The 19712-nt window shown below is 43.4% G+C and overlaps 1 protein-coding gene across 6 annotated transcripts in view; it reads right to left on the reverse strand.

Annotated features, from left to right (window-relative positions):
- AKAP13 (A-kinase anchoring protein 13) overlaps nucleotides 1-19712 on the reverse strand; it is a 319519-nt gene that overhangs the window by 190536 nt on the left and 109271 nt on the right. For all 6 annotated transcript variants that reach the window (XM_040256976.1, XM_040256975.1, XM_040256972.1 and 3 more), the window contains exon 3: nucleotides 8257-8404. In XM_040256976.1, the coding sequence (XP_040112910.1) occupies nucleotides 8257-8404 (148 nt within the window). The remainder of the gene's footprint in view (nucleotides 1-8256; nucleotides 8405-19712) is intronic.

The raw sequence follows: 19712 nt of genomic DNA on the forward strand, positions 1-19712 counted from the left end.
GGTATGTGTGTGTGTGTGCATGTGCGGTTTAAGGGTTTATGTGTGCGCGCGTGCGTGGTTTAAGGGTATGTGTGTGTGTGTGCGCGTGCGGTTTAAGGGTGTATGTGTGCACACGTGCGTGGTTTAAGGGTGTATGTGTGGTTTAAGCGTCTGTGTGTGTGTGTGTGCACGCACTCAGCAGCAGAGGCGTGCCTAATTCTCTCTGCTGCTTTAGCTGTTAGAAGGTGCGTGGGCACACCATGGTCTGCTCTGTTTACGTGGAACTAAAACAAAACCGTGTCCCAGAGGCAGCGGAATGTGAGAAAAGGCCGTGAGGTAGACACTCAGACGAAGAGATCCAACTGCGTGCCCGATATTCTCCCTTCAGACAGGAATTCACAATCTGAAGGAGAAACTCTGAATCATGCTAAGTACAATGTGCCATATATATGGAACCTGTTTTGTATGATTACAGGCTCCGAGGGTTAAATGAAGGCTGGAGAACTGAGGGGTCCTGGCACAGTCTTTGCTAAACTTTCAGTCAGTTGGCAGCATTACTACTGAGCACGAACCAAGGGCCTCCCCTATGTCTGGAAAACCACCCTGCCAGGCTGACAAGGCCACCCTCTCACATCATGTTTCTATTAGGCTCAAGTGGTTCACAGAATTGGTTTTTAATCCCTATGACCTTTCAGATAAATTGTGTGTGTGTATATTTAAAAAAAAAAAAACATTTTTCAAAAGCAAAAGTTATATGATAATACAGACCCATTAATAAAACTGAAATCACTGCATCTACCCACATAAAATATCTTACTACCACAAATTAGCTCTAAAGACTCGACTATTTTCAGGGGCCATTAACTTAGGACTGCCTTTGTACACAAAAAATACAAGGTACTAACAATGTCTACATCTTCACGGCAAAAGAAGGGATGGGATGGGAAACCATATCCAATTTGACATAATGACCACAATTTAACTCCTTTTTACATGAAAACAGAAGCTGCAGCATAAAGAAGAGTAACAAGGTTTTCAGCTAGTTCCATGGCGCTTTTCCTTCCGCTCAAGTTCCTGGTAACAGAGAGGAAAGAAAAATCACAAGTCCTTTTAAAGAGGTGGGAAGTACTGGAAATTCTACTGAGACCCTTCTGAGGGAAAGACCTCAAGAGAATTGAGAGAGGGGAAGAAGAGAGACAGACTGTTAAAGAAACAAGGCCTGAACCTCAATTCCATTTTTTTTTTTTACAGTGACATCTGAATATAATGCACAATCAGGTCTGATAAGTTTTACATCAGAAGTATGGAGTAAATCATGGGCTGGGAGAGGTCTGACCATTACTGAGTGAATTCTAAGAGGTCCAACTCTCAGATCCATACATGACTACTGGAAAAACTACAGCTTTGACTAGAGGGATCTTTGTCAGAGAAGTAATGTCTCTGCTTTTTAATATGCTGTCTAGGTTGGTCATATCTTTTCTACCAAGGAGCAAGCATCTTTTAATTTCATGGCTGCAGTCACCAGCTGTAGTGATTTTGGAGCCTGAGAAAATAAAATCTGTCACTGTTTCCATTGTTTCCCCATCTATTTGCCGTGAAGTGATGGGAACAGATGCCATGATCGTCATTTTTTGAATGTTGAGTTTTAAGCCAGCTTTTTCACTCTCCTTAAAATGCTCCTATTCAGGTGACTCAAGGCAAACAGATCTCTATTACTGAACCAAGAGCTTCCACATAAGCCCAACACAGCTTCTGAGCTAAACGCTGCCCCTGACACACTGGGGAACTGAAAATATAAAGGGGGAAGAATGAAGAAAAAACAACATACAACCGGGAGCACCTGGGCGGGAAACAAAAATTTAACTGCTCATGGTCCTCTTAAAAGCATCTAATCCTTTTTTGAGCTCAGAGGTCAGGAGGTGTTGTGCTCCTGAGGTCAGCGAGCTTTTCCACAGGCTCCTTATCACTGTATGAAGCACCTGTATCCATGGCAACGAAATGGTGCTACAGATAAACAAAAGTGCTTAAGCATGACCCAACAATTACTTCATTTCCTATTAGGCTAAAAGTGGCACATATCCCATCCGGGCCTTCTCTTTTGAGGATGAAACAATCAGGACTTTGTTTTGCCTGCGCGCCAACAAAAGGGAACCCTGGAAGTGTTTGCTGGGCCAGCCAAGCCCAGATCCCCTCAGTCGTTTCCTATGACAAAGACTGCATTCGCAGTCAGTGGTGGAAAAGACAAAAAGAATACACTTTACTACTTCAGTCTGGCAAAGTATTTGAAATTTTGGTGTCTTTTTCTTCCCTCTAGAGTGGCTACACAGTTAAAGGAAATTTTTGATCTTCAGACCCACACTCTATCAGGAGAGAGGACTATTTGCTAAAGTATACCTACTGCTAGTTTTCAGTGGTCTAATGGTAGATGTACAAATTTGCATAAAGGTACCAAAGATCTCTGTATGTGTGTAGAGAAGCATTTAAGGAGAGGGGGAGAAACAGCAGGCACAGGAATCACGTACATTTGGGGGGAGAAAGGGCCGAACTGACACTAAAAATCTGATGAACTATAATCTAGCTTATTATTCCAAGGCACTATGCTCCATCTTTCAGTCACTGACATCTCCCAAGCAGCTTTTCTAAACATTTCTGTTTGACATCCCCATCCCATGAAATTTTAACACTACAGACATCCCATACATTTGTATGTTATATCTGGGCTTTATATGTGAAGAGTGAGATCGGGGAAGTGGGCACTCTCCTGGTGGCTCAGTGGTAAAGAATCCACCTGCTGATGCAGGAGATGTGGGTTCCATCTGGTCTAGGAGACCCCACATGCAGCAGAGCAACTGAGCCTGTGTGCCCCAGCTGCTGAGTCTGCACTCCACAATAAGAGCAGCCCTGCTCACGGCAACTAGAGAGTCTTCGTAGCAACAAAGACCCACCACAGCCAAAAGTAAATAAATAAGCAAACAAAATTATTATTTTTTTTTTTGGAAAGAGTTAAAAAAAAATTTTTTTTTAAAACCACCTAAGAACCAATTCTCACCCCTCTGGGAGGATACTGGCCCCACTGTGACAGGTGAACTCCATCCCAGTGCTGTGTCCATAGCTCAAGAGGGTGCAGGGTCCACACAGGCATTTCACCTGGACACCAGAGAGCACACAGCTTCCTTCACCTGGTCCTCCCCCAAAATAGCCATATACACTGATTAGCATTGGACAGTAATTTAAGTCTTTTAAAATATAAACTCATGTCTGTCTAGAGATAGCCTTGTAGTAGGAGTATTTTAGGATAGGGAGACTTAGAGTCCAGTGAAAAAGTAACTGATTACTTTGGCAGTGAGCAAGGGCATCTGTGATTGGGCCAGTTAAAAGCCTAGAGCTTCTTCTCAAGTGTTATTTGATTTTGAGACCTCTGGACGTCTACTGCCGGAAACAGAGCCTTGGTTCACAGGAGCTGAGCAACACGGTAGTTTCAGTGCATGCTACCTGTCGAGACCTCAGCTGTAAGCAAAGATGTTTAATTATGCCCCCAAGGACTTCTGATCATGGTAGATGTACTTTTTTCCTTCCTTTCAATAACAAATCTGCTTTATATAGTACCTTCCCTTGATAAGTGAGAAAGAAAGGAAAGATACCAAAGAGCTGAGTCAAATTCTGGGTCAAGGAATGTTTGCTGTTTTCCTGTCAAACAAGAACCTTTGCTGTGAATTCTAAATGACAGACATGCGGGGTGATGCTAGGATTTCATGTTATGACAGATTCTGCACCAAAGCCCTTCACAAGGCTTCACCCACTGAACGCCCTGCCTCATTTTCCATCCTGCAGTGACTGCCTGCTTGGTCTATCTTCACATTCAATTAATAAAAGTGCTCACAGGACGGCACCTCACACCCCCCGGAATTACCTTCAGCGGGCACTCAGGTTTCTTTATATTACTTACTCATCCTACAGCCTTTGAAAAAAAATATCTCGACCTCATCCCACAAGAAGAATTACGATTCTGCCAAAATGGGATTTGGGGTTGGATTTGTTTTATATGAAGAGAAAAGAATCGAGGTATTTTATTTTTATTTATTACAAAGGCAACACCTTTTGTCTTTAGACGTACGTATGTTTCACAGCAAATTATATTCTGAAACTAATCAACTTCATAGGTATTTTGAAAGTAATATTATACTATAAAACTTTTTTTGGTCTAGTGTTAATTAGCACAAAGACAGCTTTACTTTCAAAAGAGAGGACAGTATTTCCAAAGTCTTCATATGTTTTTCTTAAAAATTACTATATATGTTAAAAATTACACATGCACTTTAAAACAGCCAAACAATTTAAACGCAGATAAAGTTTCCAAAGGCTCCAATTAACTGTCCCAAGATGCTACTAATCTTAACATGTTCATTTTTTAAAAAGGGGAGACTGTATCATGTCTACAGCCTGTCTATGGTGATAAGGCAAGAAAATGCCTTTACAATTTCTTTATAACTAAACATACATATACAATTCACTGTTAATTTTATCATCAGAAAAGCTAAAAAGTAAGAAAATATGAAAGAAACGGGGCGGGGGGGTGGGGTGGGCAATGGACTGTAATCTCAATATCTGGAGTCAGTGAGGCTTTTTTTCAGGGAATATCAAGAAATGTCTCATTTCCTTACCCACTAAAATCATAAAAGGTCACAGATGAATAAACATCAAGGAGTAGCTGTCTTAGGAAGGTCAATCAATCATCTCGTTTTCGTGAAAACTAAAATATTATACAAGTGACAGTGAAGCACACAGAGGACTCCAAGAAAAATCAGAGCCAGCAATCTGGATGCAACTTGACATTTGCAGACACAAAGCTGTTTTTCTTCCATGGTCGGCCGGACGACCAGGACCTGAGGAGCGAGCCCCACACGGGAGCAGGTGCGGGCACTGCCCCGACAGCAGCTGCTGCGGACGGACACAGAGCCCGGGCGCACCCCCTCTACCCAGGACGCACAAGGCGGGAGCGGACTCCTTGCGGGGAATCGTGACTCATCTGACGCCGCGCTCCGCACAAAGTCTGAGCCCATCAACAGGACACACAGAAATCATCAGATGCAGCTCTGGACAGAAAGCACAGGCTCCTGCCTCCGGACAAGAAGCAACTCAAGAAGCCAGAGAGTCCTCTGGCAGTTTTCCAAAGAAAGGGGTGGGAGGCGTTGTGTCTGTGTGTGTGTGAATATGTGTGTGGGGTGTGTGTGTGTGAACACACGTATGTACAACCTTTCTAGCAGGGCAGTTTCTGAGAACCAGGATGAGCTTAAACATGGTAGAAAGCCAGTCCCATCAAGTGGGAGGAATTCACAGACACACCGGAGAATGTGACAGACACGAATCCATGCCCTGGTGAAGCTGACACTCCAGCAGAGGCAAGCAGAAAATAAATAAAACGTACAAATGAGTCGGAAGTTGATCAGTGCAGGTCAGAAAAGTGTGGAAAGGGACCAGGGAGTGTGTACAGAAGGCAGGTTTATATATATAAGGGAGAGGCTAGACTTTTATAAAGTGGACAGGGAAGGCCTCATTGAGATGGTGATCATCTGAGTAAAGGCCTCAAGGAAAATAAGAAACAAGTCAAAGAAATGCCCCAATGCAGATTTAAGGCCATTTACTTCTACATGAAAATATCAACTCTGTAATATAAACAAGAATCTAGCTTATTAACCCCTAAATCTGCCTCTTTCCCGCACCCCCCACAACAGTTCCTGTGCCAGTCTGGACAAGAGCAGCTGAGAAAGACAAGAGAAGAGAAGAATCACACGCCTGACAGCCAGAGCACTGAGATCACTCAGACGTCTTTCCTGCCTCAGTAGCCTCCCTTCACCAAGGAGGGAGTGTCACTGGGAGCCCTGCACACACATCAAAGGCTCAGAGGCGCCTCGCTCTTCATGCTTGTTCAACAGGGCCTTTCAAGGACTCAAATCCTTTGTCACCTCTGCTGTGATTAAGGGCCTCATGCAGCAGCCTGACTGAATCAGGCGGGCTGCAGAATACGCAGGCCAGCTGGGAGCAGAGGGGACATGGATGGCACCAGGTAAGATCATAACTGGAGGGGAGGAGAGCTGCTTAGTGGCGAACTAGACGAGGCCAGGCACTGGGATCCCAAGCCCCAAGCAAAGGGGTCAGGAAGGTACTGAGGATTCAGATCAAATTAGGGCCATTCTGGCGGGCTGGAGCCAGCAGAACGAGGGCACCCAGAGTCAACTGGTACAAAAGGACAGCCAGCGATGTGTGGGGCTGGGAAAGAAGGGGTCCTGAGACCTATTACAGAGGTGGTAGCCCAAAGGCAAGGGGGGAAATGGAAATTGAAGTCAAAAAAGTAGGCTGGGGCCAGTATACAAGGACCTGGTAAGAACCGTGAGCTCTTGGCTATCATACGATACCATGGACTTGTGAACCTAAGACAGTAACTGCTTGCAGCCCACACTAACTTCACACTGAAGTATCAGGGCCACCGGGCACAGCCCTCTGCACCAAGAGGCTGGGCCCCGTGGTGGCCGAGGGCAGCATCCAGGACACAGGGTGCTGTCCCGACAGCTGTCCCTCCTCTGGGTCGGTCGCTCAGCCGTGTCCCGCTCTTTGTGACCCCGTGGACTGTAGCCTGCTGGGCTCCTCTGTCCATGGGGATTCTCCAGGCAAGAATGCTGGAGTGGGTTGCCATGCCCTTCTCCAGGGGATCTTCCCAACGCAAGGATCGAACCTGGGTCTCTTGCACTGCAGATGCATTCTTTACCATCTGAGCCACCAGGGAAGCCCATCCTCCTGGTATCTGCTTGCAGGCTTTCTTGCTGTCTTATCTACACACACACCACACACACACACACACACACACCCCACACACACACACGTCTACACATCCACAAACACACAAACCGCTACAGTACTTCTAAGTCAGGACGAAAAGGAAGTTTATAAATTACCCTCATTCCTTTCCTAAGAAGAGCACAGTCAGGGACTGATGGATTCTGTTAATACCCATCTGAGGGTCTGTTTCTCACTGTCACGCACACAGAAGATGTGTCTAGCAGGGGTGACACTGGATGGCTCCCGCTCAGCAGACAGCAAGGTTGCAGATCAGACCCTCTGATATGATATCCATCACAGGAACAAGACGACTGGAGCTTTATGTTACAAAGGAAGGTACGTAATACTCTTTAGGGGAAAGAAAAAACAATCAGCACCTCTCCTGAATGTCTTGCTCAATCTCCTGTCCCTAGAAGTTTGAGGGAGAATATACCTAGGAATTGCCAAAATCTTTAAATCCTGTATTTTCAAAATCACTTTTGTCAAGTAGGAGGATAAATATAGGAGGATAAATGTCAGAATCTCAGTTTGTGAATGTGGTATAACTTCCAGGATCTGGCAGGTATCAGAAGTGAAGTCAGTTTATGTAAAACGGCACAGCAGCCACCAAAAACTGGCAGTTTTTTACACGATCGAATTCAACAAAAGTGGAATTGATGTCACGTAAAAACACTAAAGACAGGAAAAGTTTCAGTAAGAACTGAATCCATTTTGTTCTCTGAAAGCAAATGGTTCAACTGTCAACACTTTTTATGGGTTCCCCCTAAATCTCCCCTCTTTTGCACTCAGATGAAATTTAACCAATTATTAACTTCGAAGCAAGGCTGGAAAGACAGAATAAGTTCATTTCCAAACACATATCAATATACCTTTAGATGCCTGGGATCAGTCAAAAGCTGTTTCTGGTGGAATTAGCAATGATACAATGACTTTGCAAAGGATTTTTAACAAGTAAACAGTTTCCTTTTAATTCCATTAAATGGATAAACGCAACAGTGATTAAGTATTCCTTTCACCATGAACTATAATCTGTTAATTTGGGGGAACTTTGGTTTTTACAGTCTTTCCCTCACAGATACAAAGGACTGTGTTAGTAATCGCATTTTACCTTTGCTTTTGCTGCAAGGAAGGTCAGAATCAAAACTGCAGCGATACCACAGTGGCCACGTGAACTTTTATCTTTTAAATGTATTTTACTTTGCTTCAACATTCCAATAAATTAAAATTTTTGTTGATCTTAACGATTGTCTTCTAATTTATGACACCATTTCATTTCAATTATTTTGTTAGGCTCAGATTTTGTGCAACAAGAAATAAACGAAATGAAGTATATTTAAAACAAAACTCCAACTGCAGTTTCATCACCCTGATTGTTCTTCCTATCACTCTATGCTAGAACACAGAATAAACAAAGGCGGGTGAAGACTGTGTTCAAATACTTACCAGGAGCAATGGTCTCCAGCGTATTAGAACTGACCTTCCGAGTACTTGTACAGTGGTGGAGGGTGGAACCCGAGAACACCAAGTAAAAAACTGCATCATCTTCCACTTTGTCCTCTTCCGCGAGCAGTACAGTAACGACACAATCGCCCTAGGAAAGGGGAAGAGAGGGCAGGTTTGCATTAGTAAGGTTCTTTTGGGGAGTTGATTTTTACAAAACATCAAACTGAAAGGGAAATCAATGTATCATACAAACTGCACCCATTCTAGCAAGTTTATACAATACAAAATGTGCCAGGAAGTGGTCTAGGCACTGAGGATACGAAACAATCTGTCTTCTTTCAGCTTACATTTTAGTGGAGGTAATGAGAAAAACAAGTAAACCAACAAGATAATGGGATATTTACTTGGAAAAATTTTTTAAAAGAACATAAAACAGCTCCCTTAAAAAGCTCTGTAAAAATTCCAGGAAAATCTAAAAATAAGGCAGAGAGGACGGAGGAAGTATATTAAACAGCTACATCCTTATACTTCGAATGCCCCTTCACCTCTCTGTTCTGTTTGCGGCAATAACTCTCTGAACTCTACATCCCACGAATCCCTGCCAAGTCCACCCATTCCCCAGTGAACACGGAGCGCCTCTCAAGAGCTGGCCTGGAAGCGGTAGAGTGCAAAGGACTTGGGCTCAAGACCAACCTGGGTTTAAACTCCATCTAAAAAGATTTTGCTTAAATCCTCTAAATCTCAGTTTCCCTGACTGTATAAATGGAGATAATACTTTCTTTTCTTACAGCTAATATGTGAGAACTCTTGAAACACATTCACCACTCAGTCTAGGATAAGACTCTCAACCTGTGAGGATGGGAGGGCTGCTTTTCCAACAACGTGTGTTTCCGGACCATCTGGAATTGCTGTTCTTTATCCCACCCCTCCATCAAGCCATCAGTCTAATCCGGGTAACTCTGCCTGTGACTCTGCAACTCTTCAGAAGTTAAGACATCTTCATCCTTCACTTGCTGATAATCTTCTTCCTGGTAAGGAATCTGCCTGCAATGCAGGAGACCCAGGGTCGATCCCTGGGTTAGGAAGATCCCCTGGAGAAGGGAAGGACTACCCTCTCCAGTATTCTTGCCTGGAGAATCCCATGGACAGAGGAGCCTGGTGGGCTAAAGTCCATGGGGCTGCAACTATCATTTTCAATAATCTTCTAACAACTTTTTTTTTGGCTACACCACACAACATGCAGGATCCTAAGTTTCCCAACCAGGAACTGAGCCCACGCCCCCTGCAGTGGAAGCTGAGTCCCAAACCACTGGACCACCAGGGAATTCCCTCTTCCAGCAATTTTTATAGATTAATTTTTTTTTAACTGAGATCAATGGCTAAATTAAATTTATTCTATGAAATAGAGTCCTAATTACCATTCTCCAAACAGTATATAATTTATGTGGTAACCATAAACAAAGGACTTTAAAGCTCTGAGGTTTAGGTTGTGTACATCTTTAATGATGTGCAATGGAAAATCTAATTAAGAGAAAGTCAGGCCATTTTAACATTAAATAGGAGAGAGAATTCTCATTACTTACAGCATTTTTTCTCTTTCTACTTTAGCAGTAATAAAGCCAATTAAAGAACCATGCCCCTCTGTGGCCACAACTAAATGGCCAGCAGCAGAACAGAGAAGCAGGTAGTGTTTCAGTACATAATGAAAACCAAACATCTTAAAATCAAACTTGAGATCAAGGCTAGTAATAAGAATGCTCTGAATTCCAAGTAGGTCCCATAGCCCCAAGTGCCTCTCTCTAATTTTTTCCCCAGGGTTCTGTGCAGTGCCCTGTGTCCGATATGGGTTTCAGTCTGCTGTAAGAAGTCAGAATGAACTACAAATAAGCTGTAACTTACTAAGACTGATGAACCGGAAAGTTCCCAAGCACCCTAACACAAGAACAGCACGATCGGTACAACAGTATTACCACTGACTTCAGGCACTATTTAGAATGAAACTTTAGGACTCGTAAGTCCCTGTTTGGGAAATGTTTTTGAAAAGTTTAGACTGGTAAAATGTTTACTAACCTTTGGCAAAATAAACTACAACCAGAAAAAATGTCTGCAGCATACAGAGAAGAATCAATTTTTCAAGGTACTGAAATATCACCATAACCTGAAAAAAAAGTTACTGAAAGTTCTAAAGTTTTATTTTTTAGAGCACAGGTTGGCAAAGTATGAGCCGTGGGTCAAGTCTAGCACTCTTGTTTGTGTATGGCTCACAAGCTGGGAAAGGTTTTTACATTTTTAAGTCGTTGAAAAGAATAAATAAATATGTGTATGTATACACACACACACAAGCACACACATAAGTGTCAGGTTGCTTCAGTTGTATCCAACTCTTTGTGACCCCATGGACTATAGCCCATAGGATTCTCCAGGCAAGAATACTGGAGTGGGTAGCCATGCCTTCCTCCAGGGGATCTCCCCAGTCCAGGGATCAAACCTGTGTCTCCTTCGGCTCCTGCCCGGCAGGCAGATTCTTTACTGCTGAGCTACTGGGGAAGGGAAATATATATACACATATACAAATACACACACACACACACACACACACATATATATATGTATATACATGGGAAAGTAAATGGCAACCCACTCCAGTACTCTTGCCTAGGAATTCCCATGGACAGAGGAGCCCGGTGGGCTACAGTTCACGGTGTTGCAAAACAGTCGGACATGACTTAGTGATTAAACACACACACACGCCTAGGCCTCGTAAGCCCCTATTTTGGAAACATTTTTGAAAAACTGAGGCTGGTAAGCCTGGGATTTCTTTGGAAAGAATGATGCTAAAGCTGAAACTCCAAAACTTTGGCCACCTCATACGAAGAGTTGACTCACTGGAAAAGACTCTGATGCTGGGAGGGATTGGGAGCAGGAGAAGGGGACGACAGAGGATGAGATGGCTGGATGGCATCACGGACTCGATGGACATGAATCTGAGTGAACTCCGGGAGTTGGTGATGGACAGGGAGGCCCGGTGTGCTGCGATTCATGGGGTCGCAAAGAGTCGGTCACGACTGAGCAACTGAACTGAACTGAACTGAAACTATCCTTCGGCATGATAAAACTACAACCAGTTAAAATGCCTGCAGCATACAAAGAAGAATCAATTTTTCAAGGTATTGAAATAGCACTGCTGCTGCTGCTAAGTCGCTTCAGTCGTGTCCGACTCTGTGTGATCCCATAGACGGCAGCCCACCAGGCTCCCCCGTCCCTGGGATTCTCCAGGCAAGAACACTGGAGTGGGGTGCCATTTCCTTCTCCAATGCGTGAAAGTGAAAAGTGAAGTTGCTCAGTTGTGTCCGACTCTTAGCGACCCCATGGACTACAGCCCACCAGGCTCCTCCACCCATGGGCTTTTCCAGGCAAGAGTACTGGAGTGGGCTGCCAATAACCTGAAAAAAGAAATGTTACTGAAAGTTCTAAAGTTTCATTTTTTTAGAGCACAGGTGGGCAAACTGTAAGCCATGGGCCAAGTCCAGCCCTCTGCTTGTTTGTGTGTGGCTCTTGTGTGTGGCTCACACATGGGAAAATTCTATGACATTCAAACTTAGATATCCATAAATAGTGTTATTGGAACACAGTCATGTTATTTGTTTACACATTGTCTATGGCTACTTTTGCAATACAATGGGCCACCAAAGAGTTGACTTAAATTGTGTCTGACTCTCTGTGACCCTGTGGACTGTAGCCTGCCAAGCTCCTGTCCCTGGGATTTTCCAGGCAGGAATACTGGAGTGGGTTGTCGTTTCCTCCTCCAGGGAATCTTCGTGACCCAGGGATCGAACCTGAGTCTCCTGCCTGCATCTCCTGCACTGGCAGGCAGCTTCTTTACCACTTGAGCTATCAAGGAAGCCCACTGCAGAGCTGAGTTATTGCAAAAGAGATCACACAGTCTGCATGCCTAAATTGTTTACAATATGGAGTTTTACAGGGAAAAAAAAAAAGTGTGTTTTTTTTTTTCACTTAGATATCTAACCTGAAATTCTAGGAATACATCTTTTTTCAATATCAAGAAGGTCCTCTCCACAAGAGCCCCAACATCTTGCCATGAGACTTTCTGTGCCCAAGACACTAGCGACAGCTGGGGCCTTCTCTTAACTGCGGTCAGAAGGGATGGCTAATAAGCAGTTGGAATTCCTTTTAACCAAGCTTTCAGGATCAACCTCTTTTTTCATTCCCAAGACAAAAGTAAGTTTTAAATTGCTTTCATAGCTCTTTTTTTTTTTAACACTGAGTTTAGCCACCCACAGTATTAAATAGAAGTGAACACAGAACCCTAATTCACCTCAAACTCACTTGAAGTTTAGGTTCTGAAGGCACCTGGAATTAAAGCATCTGTTCTTGAAGGAGTATTCTCGGCTCTCTGATAAAGTTGCTAGGAGCAAGCAATAAACATTTGGCCTCCGCATTTCAGCCGCATGACTGCTGTTTTACTGCAGTAGTAACCAGACACTTAGAACTACTCGAGATGGCCTTAAAATAGGCGATTAGAAAATAAAAATGGAAAACAGGTCTAAGTAAGAAGCTCAGTTGAGGTGGTGGATTTGATCACACATTCCCTGAGAGATCCCTGCTGCTCAGGGGAAGGGCAGGCCCCAGGGAACAGACAGGTCAATCAAGCCGGCTGCTGCCCAGTTAACACGTCTGTTGTGTTTTTACCTATAACAGATGAACTTATTAACAAGGAAAACTTTCAAGACATTCTTGATCAAAATTTTAGTTTGACCCAATCCCGAGGAGAGAATGCATCTACATCTGCATCTCTCCAGTAATCTGAACTCAAAAACCGCAGTGTATTATTACAAAAATAATCCCATGTTTTTTCATTCATGAGAAATGTATCCTTGAACCCGACCGTTTTTCCAGAGTCCTAACTAGTCTTGCTGACAGATGACACAAGAACTAATGGAAAGTGCCATCAGTGAGTGCCACCAGGCCTCATTTTGCAATTCACAGGTGATCCCCAATATAGAAACGCACTGTAATTCTAAATACCACGGATCAATTACTTTCATGGCTTTACATGGTAGCTATGGTCTCCGCTTCCCATCTTTAACTCATTTACATAGTAATTAAACTGTATTAACAGAACTAAAATCATCTTTACATACCTATTAATAAGCAGGAAAAAAAATTTTATTTTCCACTTAGATTTCTATCCTGGAGTCCTAAGAATAGATCTTCTTTTCTAGATCAAGGATTCTCTCTCTGCATTAAACCTACCATCTTGCTGAGAGACTCTCCCTGCCCCAAGACACTAGTCATGTCTGGGGCCTTCCTTTAACTAGGGACAGTAACGTGACGAGGGACAAACTGAAATGGGGCAGAGAAGAGCAACTGAGGCACGGGAAGGAGCGACTCCTAGTGTGGGCGCAACCGAAGCCCTGGGACCAGGCAAGATGCTGCGTGGAGACAGGCGGGAGAGCTAGACAGAGTCCTGTGGGAGGAACGCTGAAAGAAGGGACAGCGCTGAGCTCGGAGACAGCAAGACACTGCCAGTCACAAGGTTCCTGAAGGTGGGCCCCTTCCGCAGCAAGATCACTGTGGTGGAATGCACGCTGGAGCTGGCCCGTACAGGCCTGTGAGGGAGCATCATGTTTTCAAGAATCCCACAAGCCAGCTGTTAAACATGGCCATTATTAAAAGTATATGATATTTGCTTTCCTGAATGGAGAAAGTAATATCAACATATATATGCTATCATGGCAATCCACTCCAGGACTATTGCCTGGAAAATCCCATGGACAGAGGAGCCTGACAGTCTACAGCCCATGGGGTCGCAAAGAGTCGGACATGACTGAGCGACTTCACTTCACTTCATGTATAAAATGGATAGCCGGGAGAAGCTGCTGAATAACACTGGGAGCCCATCCTGGCGCTGTGATGACATAGAGGGGCGGGACGGCAGGAGGCTCAAAGGGAGGGGATGTGTGTGTCATTATAGCTGATTCTTGTTGCTGTATGGTGGAAACCAAGACAACACTGTAAAAATTAAAAAACAAACAAAAAAACAGACGTAATTAAATGCCAGATGAAATGCAAAAAAATATATATAAATTTATAATTATATAAATATTAAAAAGAGATGTAACAAACACTCAAAACATCACGTTGTAATTCTTTTGCCACCTGAAGCAAGTGACACAAAAAAATGAAATGAACTAATATCACCTGTCTCCTGATCCTACCCACTGAGGACACAGCATCATAGCGTTCCTCAACTGAGTCAGAGGAAAACATCACACGAAACCAAACTGAGAGGCTTTCTGTTTAAAAAAAAAAAAAGTTGATCTGAACCTTTCAAAAATGTCGCTAAAGACTCAGATTATGGAGACTGAAAAGACTTCCCAACTAAATGCAGTGCATGGTCCTAGGCTGGATCCTGAACAACTGCTACTAAGGACATTAAAGGGACACGTGTCCAGATTTAAATGAGGTTTACACACACTAAACACTGTACCAATGTTAGAATTTTCCTGATTTTGGTGACCGTGCTGTGATTTATATGAGCCCTGTTCTTAAGAAACACACAGTGGAGTATCTGGGGTAAAGGAGCATGTCTACAGGTCACTCTCAAATGATTCGGGGGGTGGAGGGGAGAATGTTCACAGCTGGTGAAGCTGGGTTTAAGGCATATGCGATTTGTTTATAGTATTCTTAAACCTTTACTGTAAACTTGAAATCCTTTTAAAGTAAGTTCTCAAGAAACAATTTTTCAAATAATTTATATGACCAGATATTCAAAAAGGTGCAAAATTAAGTTCCATTTCTGAAGCTGTTTAAAAAATTTTTTTTAACATCTTGCACTAATCTTGGTCGCTAATACCATTCTCCACTAAAAAGAACCAAGGCGGCTGGAAGAAGTGGCTGTTTCCAGGTCTAGGTCAAGGTTATGTACAAGATGAGCTTGGAACATTTTGTTTTGACAAAAAGTAAGGAAATGTCCTCCTCCCTCCCCCCAAAAAAGGACAGGGACATGCTGACATGATGCATGTCGACGTAGCTTCCTCTGGCCAAACCTGGGACAATTTTAGACCAAACTGTCAATTAAGAATAGTAATGAATTATAAACAATTAAAAAAACAAAAGGAAGGAAGCCATGAGTCTATACTAACAATGAAAAAGGGAGAAAGGTGAACACCTATGTATAATGGAATGAGGAAGGCTGATGGTCAAAGTGGGAAGAATGTCAAAGTAATGAAATCACTACCATTTTGCCATCATAATGGGAGAGATTGAGTCTGGCAAAAATTTTCACTTGAGTACTCAATTTAGAGGGAAATTCTGATGAGGAACAAGCTATTTACATTGCCTTAAAAGTGTCTCCCCCCAGACTGTCACGTTACGTGGTAGCCTGGATGGGAGGGGAGCCTGGGGGAGATTAGATACACATATGTGGACTGCTGAGTCCCCTCACTGTTCACCTGAGACGATCACAAAACTGTTCATCAGCTGTACTCCAATATAAAGTTTAAGGGAAAAAAAAAGAAAAAAAGGAGAGGGATACTGTATTCTTCAAAATGGTTGATGCCATAGAAGAGAAAGAGAGGCTGTGGGCTTGTTTCAGATAAGGAAGGCTGAGAGACAGGACAGCTAAAAGCAGTAATTAGCTCTACTGTGATTTACAAGAGAAAAGCTCCTGCCTTAGGAAATGCATACTGAAGCATGTAAGGGGTAAAAATCCATTACACAGGGCACTTTAGCAAAAGACAGAAAAGGAAACACTGTGAGCGTGTACAGGTTTTTAGCTAGAGAGTACAAATGATAAATCAAATGGGGCAGAATGTTTGAGAGAGTTAATTACCCTGAGTGACTAGTATCTGGGTATTCTTTGCCCTGCTTGTTTTTTTTTTTTTTTTTAAAAACAACTTTTTATGAATTTCAAATTATTTCCACATAAGATTTTAAAAACATAAGGGGAAAATCGTTAATTCACAGAGGTTTAAAGGACTCACGGGCTAGGGATATGGCAAGTTCTATCAACACAGATGTGGACAAAGGTCTATACCGACAGCAAACTCTTGTTTATACAGTTCCCCTGGTGCTCCGGCCCAGGCTGAGTGTGGACCACCGCCCATCCCTACGCAAAAATGCCTCTCACCCAACAAGAGAGGGAAAATAACTAACACACCACAGCAACCATTTTAGTCATTAAATTAGTTTTCTACAAACAATAAATACACGAGAGGCTGGGGACCAGAGAAAGGCATGCAGGCTCAGCACAACCATCTTCTGAGTGCCCCCTGCAGGTCAGAGACAGAACCAGCTGCTTTGCAAACTCAACCAAGTATTTGCAAGTCAAGTATCTTACCCTTCTTGGAGATGAGAAGAGCAGCCCAGAGTACTTTAACGTCTAAGAACCAAGCTAGGAAAGGCTAAAAGCTGGGGTTCAAATCCAAGTAGGATTCCAAAGTCTGTATTCTTTCCATGACTCTGACCCTAAGGTTAGTGCCGGAGAAAGAGTTAAGTGGCAGAAAGGAGAGAAACGCAAAGAGGTAATTCTCAGAAGAAACACATGTTCAATAGCAAGCGACGACACCCGGAAGTCTGAAGGTAGAAGGAAGAGGGTGCTGAAAACAAGGGAGACAGAGGGCCAGGAGGTGACGTGAGAGTTCAGGCAGGAGACAAGCTGAAACAGGGCAAACTCAAACCTGGGCACACCGGCTGCGCGGCCCCAAGGATGAGTGACAAAGCCAAAGAGCGTGCGTAAGTGTACACTCAGCACACCAGGGCTTCCCCAGTGCCCTAGCAGCAAGAGTCCACCCACAGTGCAGGTGCTGCAGGCTCGATCCCCGGGTCAGGAAGACCCCCTGGAGCAGGGCATGGCAACCCACTCCAGCGTTCTCGCCTAGGGAATCCCATGGACAGGGGAGCCTGGCGGGCGCAGTCAACGGGGTCACCAAGAGTCAGACAAGAATGCAGTGACTGTGCACGCACGCATGCACAGTCCTCTATGCTGTACGTATGTCTTATCAACATCTGAAGTTTATGGGAAGCAAGAACTGTGTCTCAGAGGGCACTTCACACAGTGCCTCTGGAGCAACAAGAAGTTTCTGAGTAACTACATGAATGAATGAAGGGAGCAGGTATCAGTTTACACAGAATATTAATGGCAAGCCAAAACATTCATATTTGAACCTGAGTGTAGGCGAGAAAGATAAAGAAAAAACAGCTTTGAGTGGCATGTTTTGGGAGAAAATTGGATGTAGCAAATGTTCTAGAAAGGTTTATCTCACAGAAGTATTCTAAGAAGGAAAAAGAGAACAGAGGCAAGGAAACCAGTCTGGGAAAACATTACAAAAACACAGTGCAAGGAAGCAAAAGGGAGTTAAAACTACTTTGGCACCAAGATGACTTAAAAAGAAATAAATGTGAGAAAGGCATGTGGCTGAAAATAATTTGATGAAATATGACAGCTGACGATGGGAGCTGGACAAATAGACACAGACGAAAAGAATAGACATGAAGCAACACTAGGAGGAAAAAAGGGATATCTCTCCAAGGAAAAATGGGAGGGGGCTGTGGGAATGATTTGTGAGAAAGCGGATGATAAGCTTTAAATGCCAAGTTTCATCTGCCAGCCAGAGGGGAAACTGTAGACATTCTACAGACAGGACGTGCTCAGCCACATCCGACTCTTTGTGACCCCGTGCACTGCAGCCTGCCAGGTTCCTCTGGCCAAGAAGGACAAGACATCAGGAAAGGTCTGGGTTGGTGAGGCAGATCTGAGAGTCAACCGCACTAAGTTGAGAAGCCTTCCCAGCAATGAGGTCACCATGGTAACAGAGAGCCAAAGCCTAGACCCCAAGTTCCTATAGAGGAGGGCAGGGAGGGAGAAACAGGCCAAGCAAGGAAAGGCCAGCCAGTGAAGAGACGACATCGAGGAACACAGCATCAGTGATGCTAAAAGAGGTGAGGACCAAAGGATTCGCAGCTTTAAAAGCAATGATGGTTAAGCAGTCTTCAGAACACAAAGGGGAGGAGAGTTGGGAAGACAGGAAAGCAGCAAACTCAAGAACTGTTTCATTTTTCTCCAGCCTTAAATGGGTCTTTTCACAACATACTATTCCAGGCCCTCAACCCCAGAAACAAGATCCTTTGGACCCAACAGGAACTCAAACTCAAATGCCATCAAGGAAGAGAATGAGACTTACCGTATTTCTCTCTGTTTAATGGCAGCCACAATCGAGTCCTCTCTAGCCAAAAACTTAAAATACTGAAATTTTTCATTTTGCACACTCCAGAGAGCTCACAACTAAAATATCGCTTCCTAGATTCGTGATGCAGTTAATTTCCAACCATCAAAAATATTTCAAATTTCTCTTTACTTTAACCATTTTGTTAATAATAACCTCAATAACTACAAAAGTCTTCGTATTTTTTCCAAGATCATATTACTCACAATCATTGATCTGTACTAATGAGGTAGACAGCCAGACTGAACTAATGAAAGTTAAAGGACTTTCAGAGGATTTACTGCTATCAAATATACGATAGGATCACTAACCATCAGTTATTGGGGTTATTTTTGAAATAGGAATATTTGAAATTTTAATGTTGATATGTAAATAACCTTAAAATACTTGAAAATATTTTATTACTTGAAACATTTCGTTGAGTGTGTTTTATTAGTTCATAACATTTTACTGCTAGTATAAATTTTTATTCCAGTCCATCCATCAAGTAGATAAGTTAAACAGTTGAAAGCTATTTAACAGCCCAATATTAATGTGTTCATTCCCTTCCCTTCTGCTCTGTTCCCATTACCAAAGCCTTAAGTTATTCGTCCATTGATGCTTAACAAGCACACAGTGCCTCTGTTTAATGCAGTTTGTCTCTGGTATCATCTGGTACTAGAATTATAAATACTTCCTGTCCGCCAGGAGCCTAGACAGACATGCCTATGGACAGAAGGCCACCCGGTAAGTGCTATAATTAGCAGAAACACAAGCGTCTCTAGGCATCCATACTCTGTCCTGAGGCGGGTATGAGGAACGCCTCTGCAGGGAATTGGCTGCGTCTGAGTCTGCTCATGGCTCAGGACGGATCACCCAGGGAGGAAAGAGTCTTCTGAACGCTTAGCCATTTACAGTGGAGCTGGGGCTGGGCCCTCATCCAGCTCATCTCTGTACACGCAACATCTCTCCAGAAGGCCTGAGACATCGCGAGTGCTTAATGTCTGCTGGGCTGAACCAAAAACGTATCATCCTTTTTCAAAAACAAAATGTAAAACGCCACAAATTAAACCCAACACGAAGTCTGCCTTCCTCATCACTCACTTAACAGTGGCGGGGCATTTGGGGAGAACTCTACTGCATCTAGAGGAGAGATGGTTGGATGGCATCACCAACTCGATGCACATGAGTCTGAGCAAGCTCGGACAGTGGGTGATGGACAGGGAAGCC

The sequence above is a fragment of the Oryx dammah genome, unplaced genomic scaffold, assembly GCF_014754425.2.
Source record: "Oryx dammah isolate SB20612 unplaced genomic scaffold, SCBI_Odam_1.1 HiC_scaffold_16, whole genome shotgun sequence".
NCBI classification, from domain to species: Eukaryota; Metazoa; Chordata; class Mammalia; order Artiodactyla; family Bovidae; genus Oryx; species Oryx dammah.